This window comes from Schistocerca gregaria, chromosome 3, assembly GCF_023897955.1.
Source record: "Schistocerca gregaria isolate iqSchGreg1 chromosome 3, iqSchGreg1.2, whole genome shotgun sequence".
NCBI classification, from domain to species: Eukaryota; Metazoa; Arthropoda; class Insecta; order Orthoptera; family Acrididae; genus Schistocerca; species Schistocerca gregaria.
Window position 1 is genome coordinate 204,525,267 of NC_064922.1, and position 14,084 is coordinate 204,539,350.

The window sequence follows — 14,084 nt, forward strand, 5'->3', positions numbered from 1 at the left end:
AGATGTTAAGTCCCATAGTGCTTAGAGCCATTTGAACCTCTCTCCCTGTCCATCCCCTCTTTCCCCCTCTCTCTATCCACCCCCTCTCGCTATTCATCACCTTCCTCTCGATCTACCCCTCCTCTCTCTAGCCATCTCCCCTGTCCATCACCTCCACCCCTCCATTTCTCTGTTCATCTCCACCCCCCCTCTCTTTCTATCTCCAGTTTCTCTCTCCAGCTCTTCCACACCCACTCTCTGTCCTTCTGCTCCTGCCCCTTCTCCATCCATCTCCTCCTCCACCTTCTTCCTGTTCATCTCCACCTCTTCCTTTCTGTGTCCATCACCACCTCCCTCTCTCTCTGTCCATCTCCTCCTCTTCCCTTTCTCTGTCCATTTCCTCCTTCCCTCTGTCTCCTCCCCCACCTCCCTGCCTGTCATTTCCTCCCTGTGTCTCTGTTCATCTCCTCCTCTCTATCTGTTCATTTCCTCTTCCTATATCTCTGTCCATTCCCTTCTCCGCCAGTCTGTACCTATCACCTCCTTCAGCCTCTCTGTCTGTCCATCCCCTAGTCCACCCTTCTCTCTCGACGTTATTACACGGCGGTTCTTACCCCTACAGATTTTTTTTCCAGATTGTAACAAATATGTGTGTCAAACGTGACTGAAATCGTGCCAGAATGAGCTTTTTACTGATAGCTTTGCTCGCATACTCAGATGTCAAGTATATTTCATACCTGTTTATAATATTTCATGTGTATTTGTACACATAATTCACCTGTATGCCCAGCGAATTTCGCCCTACATTTTCATTTTTCTTTAGCGTAATATTTATGACGTCGTATCTCCTGATCTGTATCCTGTACAATGAAGTAATTTTTCTGGTACATTCAGTGGTATATGTGAATACTGTCGGCAAAATTTGTCACCAATACAGTTAGTTGCAAAGAAGTAATAAATTAAAAACTCATGCTTCATGTGGCAGTTTTACTGCATTAACGGCGAAAATGTAGTAAGCGATTAACTACTTTCCTTTTGTCATTTTGTGGGGCTCGTCAGCGAGGAAAAGTTTCGTATATGTTTGAAATTACGTGATAAGTTTTTTTAGAAGTCTCTAAGTGCTCTCATTCTGAAATACTGGGTAACTAAGTATGGGTATTCTCGCGTCATAGGCTACACTGCTTTTTCACCCTCTCCGCTATACCTTTGAGAGGTGAGTGGTTCTTACCCCCTCAGTGACTATTTCCAGGCAATAACTAATATGTGTACCAAGCTTGGTTGAAACTGGTCTAGCTGCTTAGGAAGAGGTTTGAAACAAACGTACATCCATTTTTATAATTTATATGAATATCAAGTAAACTCTCAGTTCAAGGTCTGAAGATGGGCTATTACATTGTGTTTTCTGCACTTGTCTTCTAGTCCAAGTGTAAAACTGTTGCCTGAAATAAAAAAAAAAAAACAAATCATTTGAATAACACTCTTGGAATTAAAATAATTACTTTACAAAAAAAATTAAAATATGAGCCCATAATATTGAATATAAATTCCAGAAATAATGTTTTTCTGGTGATATTATAATTTCCGTAGTCCATCCAATTGTACGACTTAAACCCGTTATCAAGCTGTTTTAAATCAACGTTTTATTTTAAACAACCGGTGTATCTCCAGGATGGTCTCGGGAAGGGGGTCGCGGCAAACGGTGAGTGGGTCAATCTGAACTAACCAACAGTCCGATCACTGGCGAACAGCATGCCATGGTGACAGAAGCTATGAGTTGTTATGATGCTCACTTGGGGCAGCGCGGTATCCAATTTACCCAGTAACTGATTCATATTTTACAGATTAACATAGACTTGCACATCAGGAAACACTGCCCATTTTTCCCACAAAAATGGTTCAAATGGCTCTGAGCACTATGGGACTTAACAGCTGAGATCATCAGTCCCCCAGAACTTAGAACTACTTAAACCTAACTAACCTAAGGACATCACACACATCCATGCCCGAGACAGGATTCGAACCTGCGACCGTAGCGGTCTTGCGTTTTCCGGACTAAAGCGCCTAGAACCACTCGGCCAGCACCGGCGGCTCCATAGATGCTCGCGACAGGAAGACGCAAACAGCCAACTATCTTCACCGAGATGTTCGTTCCAAGATGCAGTGCCATCACAAAATTCGCTTTATCAAAGTCGCTTATGTCAATGGATTTCCTCATTTGTGGCCCGACTCGTCGCAAGAACTATTCGTCTCTACTCCGCTTCTATACACTCCAAGGTAAAAAAAAAAAAAAAAAAAAAAAAAAAAAGTACTGCTCGAATGAACTAATCGAATGGGAGAAAAATCAGTAGACGTCATTAACATGTATAGAAAAACAAATGATTAGTTTTAGAAGTGTTGGATGATTTATTCAAGAGAAAGAGCTTCACAAATAGAGCAGGGCAACAGTGAGTTGTTCCGCTTCTGCCCTGATACAAGCAGTACTTCGGCTTCGCATTAATTTACAGAGTTGATGGATGTCCTGAGAGAAACATTGTGCCAAATTCTATCCGGTTGGCGTGTTAGGCCGTTAAAATCGCGTGATGGTTGGTGGGCCATGCCCATAATGTTCCAGACGTTCTCAGTTGGGGAGAGATCGTGCGACCTTGCTGACCAAGTTAGGGTTTGGCAAGCAAGAAGACAAGCAGTGGGGACTTTCGTCGTGTGTGGGGGCGGGGATTATGTTGCTGGAATGTAAGGGATTCTACTAGGGAAAGAAATGATGATTATGTTTGGTTTTTGGGGTGCTGAACGAAGCGGTTATCAGTGACCACACAAATTCCCGATCTTTATACTGTCCAGTCTCGCCATCTTCCCAAATGATCACGAAATGATGAGGGCAACACAAACACTGAGTTCCCAGTTGGAGAAAATCCTCGAGCCGGTCGGGAATCGAATAAGGGAGCGCGTTATTCAGAGGCGGAAAAGCTAACGACTAGACCACTAGCTGTGGACACGAAAAGAAATTGGACCCCAAACCATCACTTCCTGGTTTTCAGCCGTTATAGTGGGCGGCAGTCAGGTAGGTATCCCACCGCCGTCAGGGGCTTCTTCAGACACATCTTTGGCCTGAAATCTCAGTGACTGGACTAGAATTGTCTTCAGTGGTAAGTCCCACGTCGAACTGAACCCCACTGACCACCGAAGACATGTCTGGAGACTCCCAGTACAAAGGCCGAAAAACCAGGAGTAATGGTCTGGGGTGGCATTTCTTTTGATAGCAGGACCCTCTTGGTTGTCATCCGCGGCACAGAAGTACGTCGACGATATTCTATGGCCCGCTTTGCTGCCCTTCATGGCAAGCTATCTTGGGCTTACATTTCCGCAAGATAGTGCCCGTCCATACACGGCGAGGGTTTCTAGTGGTTGGCTTCGTACTTGACAGACTCTACCTGGGCCAGCAAGGTCGCCAGATCTCTCTCAAGTTGAGAGCGTTTGAAGCATTACTGATAGGATCCTCCAATAAGCTCGGCGTTTCGACGATCTAATGCACCAATTGGAAGGAATGTGGCACGATATCCATCATGAAGACATCCAACAACTCAATCAATCAACGCGAAGTCGAGTAACTGCTTGCATAAGGGCCAGATCTAACGCACCAATTGGAAGGAATGTGGCACGATATACATGATGAAGACTTCCAACAACTCAATCAATCAACGCATAGTCGAATAACTGCTTGCATAAGGGCCAGAGGTGGGCCAACGTGTTACTGACTTGATCAGTTTGTAAAGTCTGGTACCGCGCGCCGCGGAATTTGAATCCGCACCAGACATCATGGACGTCGAAGACCCCTAGAGGTCTCTCCACCGTCGAACCGTAAGCTGTGGCGGCGAACGCCTCCTGGCCCGCTTTTAGTGTGATGGTGCCACAGTGGAACACGTGGTTCCAGCGGCCAATAGCGGCGCCCCCGATAGCGTACTTCAGCACCTGCCTCTCGCTCACGTAGCCCGTCCCCCATGCGGATCCTCTATGAACTCATTCCTTTCCCCCATCTACTACTATTCCTCGAACATGTCGAAACCCAATAAAGAAAAAAAAAAGCTCAGCCTGCCAGTCTAATCTTGCATACGTCTGTTGACACATCGCCTCTCATTAGACCGCAAACTTACTTGTTCTGTGTACGAGTGGACGTGTTTGTTAGGTTTCCTTGTGACTCCGTTGTTCGATCTTGTGGCGTGCGTACCGTAAGACTTTCGGTACACACACTATCAGATTATTTGACTTGTCGCTCTAACGAAGTAGGCGAGTGTCAGCAATATGTCTCGTGGTCTTATCATGGTGTTTTTATCTTCTGCTATTAGGTGAGACGATAGAAATGCCACTTGCACGCTTAGAGTACCAGATTGACAGCGACCAACTTTAAACTGAATTTGATTAATTTTCACACACATTTATTAAAATAATAACAAGGCATATTACGTAACTTCATTCTGGAGGCTGTTTACAATTAACAATCTGAAGTTCCTCTTATTCTCACATATCTCTGATACTTGACAAAGTGTGTATACATTTCTCTTCATGGCTATGTACAGGAATATGATAATCTTATTAGGCACAGACTGAAACGTGACTACAGACAAAAGGAGACTAATGCAGACTGAGTAATCGGAGGTCTGTACACTCGTTATAATACCTCGCGCGTTCAGGTATCACTGCGCGAGTGTGATCCGCGAGGAGAAAAGGTTCTACGTTAGCAGCACTCTCATTGGCTGCGTTACATATTAATACGCGGATCGGCTGAAGCAGAGTTTGGTCCGTCTCTAAGACAGCGCCATCTCGCAGTGTGGAGACGGTCGAGTTCTGCGCCTGCGCTGTTGTGCTTAGCGGGGCGCGCTCTAGTGGCGAAGTTGTGTACTCGCTGACTACGCGGAACTATGTACACAACAGATCTTATTGTTGTTCGTTCTGTCTTTCGTTGGTCGTGTCCGTCCTGTCCCGTTGTGTTGTTGTTTGCACGCCACTCCGCGGGTCCCGCCGCGCTTTCCGCCTCTTCAACGCCGCGTCCGTCCCGGTCGCAGTCATCTCTTCAACAAATCATCTAATTTTTATGATCTGTAATTGTTTGTCAGTGCATGTGCTGACGATTTCCTTTCTATTCCGATAATTTCTTCTTGGTGCGTCTTTACTTTTCTTTTCATTTTTTAAAGATGATTTCCTCGGAGCTGTCAAAATACCGCACTTTTAAATAGCTCAATGCAGTCGGCTCTTTTGTGAATCTATGTCATTATTCAGATGGCACCTCGACTGAAGGAATGTAAAGGAAAGCCTGAGGGACGGGTGTGCACTTGCAGAGGGTGCGGTGCGGGTGTGCCGCGCGGTGGCCGGCGCGGGCCCGTTCCTGGTGCTGCGGCTGGACGCTCCGGGCGACCTCTCCCCGGGCGGCCGCCAACTGCGTCTGCGCGTCCGGCCCGCGCCGCGGCTGCTGTCTCCCGGGCTGTCGCTGCGCGGCGCCACTGTCGGCGACCCGCGCGGCCTGCAGCGCCACTGCTTCACCGCCTCCGGTCCGCCCGGCGTCGTCGCCGCACTCGTCATACACGGCGGCAGAACGGTCAGTCACAGCGCGGTCCCAGCCCTGTGCAGCATTTGTACCAATCCTCAAATTACACGAAACCATTCAGCTTGCATACTTAGTATAAAGTTATTTGTTTACTACCGTAAAACGGGCCTTGGGGGAACCAGTCCTGACAGAACTCTACCATCTGGTAAGTAAGATGTACGAGACAGGCGAAATACTCTCAGACTTCAAGAAGAATATAATAATTCCAATCCCAAAGAAAGAAGGTGCTGACAGATGTGAAAATTACCAATCTATCAGTTTAATAAGTCACGGATGCAAACTAATAACGCGAATTCTTTACAGACGAATGGAAAAACTGGTAGAAGCCGACCTCGGAGAAGATCAGTTTGGATTCCGTAGAAATGTTGGAACACCTCAGGCAACACCTACCTTACGACTTATCTTACAAGAAAGATTCAGGAAAGGCAAACCTACGTTTCTAGCATTTGTAGACTTAGAGAAAGCTTTTGACAATGTTGACTGGAATACTCTCTTTCAAATTCTAAAGGTGGCAGGGGTATAATATAGGGAGCAAAAGGCTATTTACAACTTGTACAGAAACCAGAAGGCAGTTATAAGAATCGAGGGGCACAAAAGGGAAGCAGTAGTTGGGAAGGGAGTGAGACAGGGTTGTAGCCTCTCCCCAATGTTATTCAATCTGTATATTGAGGAAGCAGTAAAGGAAACAAAAGAAAAATTCAGAGTAGGTATTAAAATCAAGGGGGAAGAAATAAAAACTTTTAGGTTCGGCGATGACATTGTAATTCTGTCAGAGACAGCAAAGGACTTGGAAGAGCAGTTGAACGGAATGGACAGTGTCTTGAAAGGAGGACATAAGATGAACATCAACAAAAGCAAAACGAGGATAATGGATTGTAGTCGAATTACGTCGGGTGATGCTGAGGGAATTAGATTAGGAAATGAGATACTTAAAGTAGTAATGGAGTTTTGCTATTTGGGGAGCAAAATAACTGATGATGGTTGAAGTAGAGAGGATATAAAATGTAAACTGGCAATGGCAAGGAAAGCGTTTCTGGAGAAGAGAAATTTGTTAACATCGAATATAGATTTAAGTGTCAGGAAGTCGTTTCTGAAAGTTTTTGTATGGAGTGTAGCCATGTATGGAAGTGAAACATGGACGATAAATAGTTTGGACAAGAAGAGAATAGAAGCTTTTGAAATGTGGTGCTACAGAAGAATGCTGAAGATTAGATGGGTAGATCATGTAACTAATGAGGAGGTATTGAACAGAATTGGGGAGATGAGAATTTCAGGCATAACTTGACTAGAAGAAGGGATCAGTTGGTAGGATATATTCTGAGGCATCAATGGATCACAAATTTAGCATTGGAGGGCAGCGTGGAGGGTAAAAATCGTAGAGGGAAACCAAGAGATGAATACACTAAGCAGATTCAGAAGGATGTAGGTTGCAGCAGGTCCTGGGAGATGAAGGAGCTTGCACAGGATAGAGTAGCATGGAGAACTGCATCAAACCAGTCTCCGGCCTGAAGACAACAACAACAACAACAACAACAACAAATCGTAAAATGTTGTTACTCTGTGACTGTATGGGCTACTTTGTGACATACGTTAACTTTCGCTTGTTTCGAATCTCCCGCTGCGTCCAAGACGCCTAGAAACCAAAAATTAGCTCCAGCGGCTTGTCTGTAGTGCTGTGCACCATCTTGAGGCAGCCAGCTGAAACTGCTGCGCTTCTTTTGTTCGTCGGCAGTGCGTTCGTCTTGAAACCTGCTTTGGAGCCATTGTTTGAATTGTTGTAAACTTTGTGTGCTGGAACCGTTCATGTGAAGGAAGTGCAGAAAACATGTATGTGCGCCTGATTGTTAATATGTTGGCTACATTATGGCGTCATTTGACGTTAATTGTAGTGTTTATGTAAGCAGTATAATTATACAACCATAAAATCAGCATACGAGTAGTAGAAGCGACCATTGGTAAGACGAAGGCGGAATCTTCGAGTCCTGATACTAGCAATACTCAGCAGCCGAAGAAAAAGTCTTCTGAAGTCTCAAGAAGAGTCACTGATAAGGTGGAGTCCTCAGGTGATAGTGAAATCATCAAATGCACCGATAAAGATCCGAGTGACTCGGAAGCTCTCTGTGGAAGTTCATCACATGAGCCATCAGACAGAGACGCACCTTCGACTACTGTTAAGTTACATCGAGACACAAGAAACGTGCACCACTTGAAAAGGGCCACTATAAGACCCCTGAATGTACATTCAAACTTGATAACTTTGTGGTAGTGAACTTCGAAGGGGAAATGTTCCCCAGAAGAGTGACTGATGTCAAGCAAGGACGCTACACGGTAATCGACATGGAAAGGTGAAAAATATGCTGGAAGTGGCCAGATCCAGATGATTCCATTTATTTTTCAACGGAGGAAGTTCCGTATAAAATAGCACTTCCAAGACCAGTAGGAAAGCGAGGTCTCTCTGATGTTAAAGATTTATTTTTACATTAAGTAGCTACCTTTGTAAATTCTTTATGTTGTCAAAAAATAAACCAATGTTTTCTATATTGCTTTAAACAAACATCTGATGGGGGAACTTTCTGTCAATGTTTATTTTCCATACATTTCGAAGCAAAAACAAAGCTTGTCACATAGTAACGCATTCAGTGCGCTAACTTTGTGACAACTTGTAACACTTATATAATGGTTTTCTGTTGAACATATTTATTTGTATAACATATGGTCACAAAGTGGAAGGTTTCAGCAACTTCTTGGTATTACTTATTAAACTTCATAATTTACACTGTCTGGCCCGTGCGAATAAAACCTTAAAAACTGTCACAAAGTAACCCCATTTTACAGTATTCTAAAAAATACTTCACCAGGCATAAACTGTTTACTCATATGTAAAATATTGCACCAGGCACAATGCACCTCCACTGTGTTTGCTCTACTCAGGCAGGGGGTGAATTGGTTACTATTCGTAAGCAGATCGAAATCGTCCTGACCAAAGTCAAGCAACTGAAAAATGGTTCAAATGGCTCTGAGCACTATGGGACTTAACGGCTATGGTCATCAGTCCTCTAGAACTTAGAACTACTTACACCTAACTAACCTAAGGACATCACACAACACCCAGTCATCACGAGGCAGAGAAAATCCCTGACCCCGCCGGGAATCGAACCCGGGAACCCGGGCGCGGGAAGCGAGAACGCTACCGCAAGACCACGAGCTGCGGACCAAGCGATTGGAAGCTGCTGCAAATGGGTGTATTGGGAGCCCTTCCAAGAGTTTTGTCTCAGAGATGCCAAAGACAGTTCACTTACTGCCCTCTCCTGCCGACACTGTCTCTCTCTAGGCTTCCTGTACAGGGTAGACAGTGACCACGAAGGATTCAGGCTGCTATACCTACCCTTCTAACAAACAAGTCTTTCACTGAAACAGAGCCAGTCGGACTCACTTCGCCTGTCTTGAGGAAACATCATTTTTCCTGTGGCAGTAGGGGGCAAGCACAAAAGGGTAGAGGTCTATTAATAATGGTACCTCTTCCGGAAATTGCAGTAATCGATGGGAAGGAACACCATGTACGCTCAGTGTACATGCCTGGAGGCCTCGTTAAGCTTGTTCTACATCTGCATCTACATGGATATTCTGCACATCACATTTAAGTGCCTGGCAGAGGGTTCATCGAACCACCTTCAGAATACTGTATTATTCCAATCTCGCATAACGCGCGGAAAGAATGAACACCTGTATCCTTCCGTACGAGCTCTGATTTCTCTTATTTTATCATGGTGATCGTTCCTCCCTATGTAGGTCGGTGTCAACAAAATATTTTCGCATTCGAAGGAGAAAGTTGGTGATTGGAATTTCGTGAGAAGATTCCGTCGCAACAAAAAACGCCTTTCTTTTAATGATGTCCAGCCCAAATCCTGTATCATTTCTGTGACACTTTCTCCCATACTTCGCGACAATACAAAACGTGCTGCCTTTCTTTGAACTTTTTCGATGTACTCCGTCAGTCCCATCTGGTAAGGATCCTACACCGCGCAGCAGTATTCTAAAAGAGGACGGACAAGCGTAGTGTAGGCAGTCTTCTTAGTAGGTCTGTTACATTTCCTAAGTGTCCTGCCAATAAAACGCAGCCTTTAGTTTGCCTTCCCCACAACATTTTCTATGTGTTCCTTCCAATTTAAGTTGTTCGTAAATGTAATACCTAGGTATTTAGTTGAATTTACGGCTTTTAGATTAGAGTGGTTTATCGCGTAACTGAAGTTTAACGAATTCCTTTTAGCACTCATGTGGGTGACCTCACACTTTTCGTTATTTAGGGTCAACTGACACTTTTCGCACCATTGAGATATCTTTTCTAAATCGTTTCTCAGTTTGTTTTGGTCTTCTGAGCCGACAAACGGCAAATAACCGAAGACGGCTGCTCAGATTGTCTCCAAAATCGTTTATATAGATAAGGAGCAGCAAAGGGCTTATAACACTACCTTGGAGAACACCAGAAATCACTTCTGTTTTACTCGATGACTTTCCGTCAATTACTACGAACTGTGACCTCTCTCACAGGTAATCACAAATCCAGTCACATAACTGAGACGATATTCCATAAGCATGCAATTTCAGTAGGAGCCGCCTGTGTGGTACAGTGTCAAAAGCCTTCTGGAAATCCAGAAATAGGGAATCGATCTGAAATGCCTTGTCAATAGTACTCAACACTTCGTGTGAATAAAGAGCTTGTTGTGATTCACAGGAACGATGTTTTCTAAATCCATGATGACTATGTGTCAATAGACTGTTTTCTTCGAGGTAATTCATAATGTTCGAACCCAATATATGTTCCAAAATCCTGCTGCATATTGACGTTAACGATATGGGCCTGTAATTTAGTGGATTACTCCTACTACCTTTCTTGAATATTGGTGTGACCTGTGCAACTTTCGAGTCTTTGGGTACGGATCTTTCGTTTGAACGAACGGTTGTATTTGATTGTTAAGTATGGAGCTAATGCATCAGCATACTCGGAAAGGAACCTAATTGGTATACAATGTGGACCAGAAGACTTGCTTTTATTAAATGATTTAAGTTGCTTCACTACTCCGAGGATATTTACTTCTACATTACTCATGTTGGTAGCTGTTCTCGATTCGAATTCTGGAATATTTACTTCGTCTTCTTTTGTGCAGGCATTTCGGAAGGTTGTGTTTAGTAACTGTGCTTTGGCAGCACTGTCTTTGATAGTATCTCCATTGCTATCGTGCAGAGAAGGCATTGATTGTTTCTTTGGATTTTCTGCCAGTTTTCGAGACAAAGTTTCGTTGTGGAAACTGTTATAGGCATCTCGCATTGAAGTCTGCGCTAAATTTCGAGCTTCTGTAAAAGACCGCCAATCTTGGGGATTTTGCGTCTTGGCATGTTTCTTGAAGAGGATATTCCAGCAGCCACAGAGGGAACAGGGTGCAACCAATTACAGACTGTGGCGCACGTTGGAACAAACAAAGCCTGTCATCTGGGCTCCGAGGCCACGTTTGGATGGTCCCAGCGACTGCGGTTGAAAATACCAGAACTGCGCACGGAATTTCGATGAAACTCACAATCTACAGCATTGTCCCCAAACACATCGTGGTCTTGTGGTTCTGAGTCGAGTGGAATGCTTGAACCGCAGACTCCGAGGGTTCCGTGATAAGCTAGGCTGTGTCTCACTAGAACTGCGCCGCAGGGTTGAGAGTTATGGGGTCCCCCCTAAATAGGTCTGGTGTTAATAGACATGAAATGCAGCTGACTGTGCGTGGGGTGCACATAAGGGCTTTTTAGATTAGGCGACTCTCCATCCAATCCAGATAACGACAGCTGTGGGAAAACCAGAAGTATCAGAGTAAGATTCAAAGAAATGCCTCCCGCAGACGAAGTATCAAAATCCTAGTGATTAACTGCCGAAGAATTCGCAACAAAAGGCCGAAGTTTGCAGCGCTCCCAAAAAGCGCTATAGCTCGGCAAATATTAGGTACAGACAGTTGATTAAACTAAAGTTGACAGTATTGAGATCTTTTGCGAAAATTTAAGCGTATACCGAAAGGATAGGGAAATTCGAAATATAAGTAGTGTATTTGTCGCAGCAGACAAGAAATCCAAATCCACTGAAATATAACTTGAAGCTGCATTAGAGATTGCTTGGGCAAAAATTATAATAGTGCCCTTCTATCGAACACCAATTTATCCTCCTCATGTAACCGAAAACTTTCGGAAAAACTTCAGTTCTCTTGTATGTAAGTGCCCTAATGATACTGTAATCACTGGAGGAGACTTTAGTCAACCATCAATTAATTGGGAAAATTATATTTTTGTAAGTGGTGAGCGTTGTAGGATATCCTGTGAAACGTTACTAAATGCTCTCTCTAAAAACTACCTAGAACAAATAGTTCAGAACCACCTCACGATGGAAATATGTACCTAACCACATCGAAACTGGTATCAGTAAGTACAGTACTCACGTACCCAACGGGAGTGTAGTTGGAGAGATCCTCCATGATATGCAATCACTGAAAAGTAACTTCTAAAGAAACAGAGACTACTGCACAGTTATAAAACAAAGTATAGGCCTATAGATAGAGAGAAACACGTTTGGCAGTCAAGAGAGCACCGAGCGATGTGGCGTTAGTGATTAGCACACTGCACCTGCATTCGGGAAGACGAAGCTTCAAACCTGCATCCGACCGCCCAGTTTTAGGTTTTCCGTGATTTCCCTAAAACACCCCAGGCAAATGCCGGGATGGTTCCTTTGAAAGGACACGGCCGGTTTCCTTTCCCATCTTTGGCACAATCCGAGCTTGTGCTCCGTCTATAATAACTTCGAGGTCGACGGGACGTTAAACCCAATCTTCCTTCCTTGGAAGTCAAAAGAGCAATGCGTGAAGTCTTCAGTGACTACCATAGCAGAATATAGTGAATGGTCGTTCATAAAGAAATTCTCGTCACATGTAAAGGCTGTTAGTTGCACCAAAGTTAGTGTCCATTCATTCATAGAGGAGGCTGGCACAGACGTTGAGAGTAGCAAAGCAAAAACAGAAATGCTTGACTCTGTTTTTAAATGTTCCTTTGCAAATGAAAACCGAGCAGTATTGCCGCAACTTAATTCTCCTACCACTGAAAATACGAGTGAAATAGATAATAGTGTCAGTGGCGTTGAGAAACAGCTGAAATCGTTAAAACTGAACAAAGTCCCAGGACCCAATGAAATCCCTATTAGATTCTGCACCCAGTTCGTAGTTGAGTTAGCCCCTCTGTTAACTACAAATTATAGTAGATCCCTCGATAAAAAAAGAACTGAGCCCAGTAATAGGAAGAAAGCAAAGGTCACAGTCGTCTACAAGGACAGCAGAAATGATCCACAAAACTACCATCCAATGTCCTTGACATCGATTTGTTGCAGAATCTCAGAATATATTCTAGGTGCAAACATCTAAATCTACAAACATACTCCGCAAGTCAGCGCACGGTGCATGACGGAGGGTATCCTGTGGCACTCGAAGCGAGAACGGGGATAATCGACTGTTTATATGCCTGCGTATGAACCCTAATTTCTCGTATGTTATCTTCGTGATCCTTACCCGAGATGTATGTTGGCGGCAGTAGGATCGTTCTGTAATCAGCTTAAACTTCCGACTCTCTAAATTTTCTCAATAGTATTCCTCGAAAAGAACGTCGCCTTCACTCCAGGTATTCCCATTTTAGTTCCTGAAGCTTCTCCATAAGACTTTCATGTTGTTAGAAACTACCGGTAACAAATCTAGCAGCCTATCCCTGAATTGCCTCGATGGCTTCCTTTCATACGATCTGGTGCAGATCCCAGACACTCCAGCAGTACTCAAGAATAGGTCCACTGGCGTCCTTACGTGCAGGCTCCTTTACAGATGAACCATACTTTCCCAAAATTCTCCCAAGAAACCAAAGTCGATCATTCACCTTCCGTGGCACAACCATCATATCTTGTTCCGTTTGATATCGATTTGCAACGCACAGATATCACTCACATAATGAGGCATCTCGAACAGGACTGCCTCCTCCACGCCAACATGCATGAATTTCGAAAATGTAGATCATGTGAAATCCGACTCGCGCTTTTCTCACGACATCCTGAAAGCCATTGTTTAAGGCAGTTAGATAAATGCAGTATTTCTGAAAAGCATTTCACTCGGCATCACACTTGCGCTTATTATCTAAAGAACGATCATATGGGGTATCAGACGAAATATCTGAGAGGATTGAGAATTTCTTGGTAGGGTGGGCGCAGCACGTTATCTTGGATGGAGAGTCATCACAACAAATGTAGAAGTAACTTTGGGTGTACCCCAAGGAAGCATGTTGGCTTCCTTGTTCTTCATTAATGCTCTTGTGGGCAATGTTAATAGTAACCTCGGACTTTCGCAGATGATGCAGTTATCTATAACGAAATACATTCTGAATGAAGCTGTACAGATATTCAGTCAGAACTTCAAAATATTTCAAAGTGGTGCAATGACTGGCAGCTTCC

At 44.0% G+C, this 14,084-nt stretch overlaps 1 protein-coding gene across 1 annotated transcript in view; it reads left to right on the forward strand.

Annotated features, from left to right (window-relative positions):
• Window positions 1-14,084, forward strand: part of LOC126354035 (A disintegrin and metalloproteinase with thrombospondin motifs 7-like) — a 423,933-nt gene that overhangs the window by 273,663 nt on the left and 136,186 nt on the right. Inside the window, exon 3 of the mRNA XM_050003371.1 lies at window positions 5,310-5,566. Coding sequence (XP_049859328.1) covers window positions 5,310-5,566 — 257 coding nt within the window. The remainder of the gene's footprint in view (window positions 1-5,309; window positions 5,567-14,084) is intronic.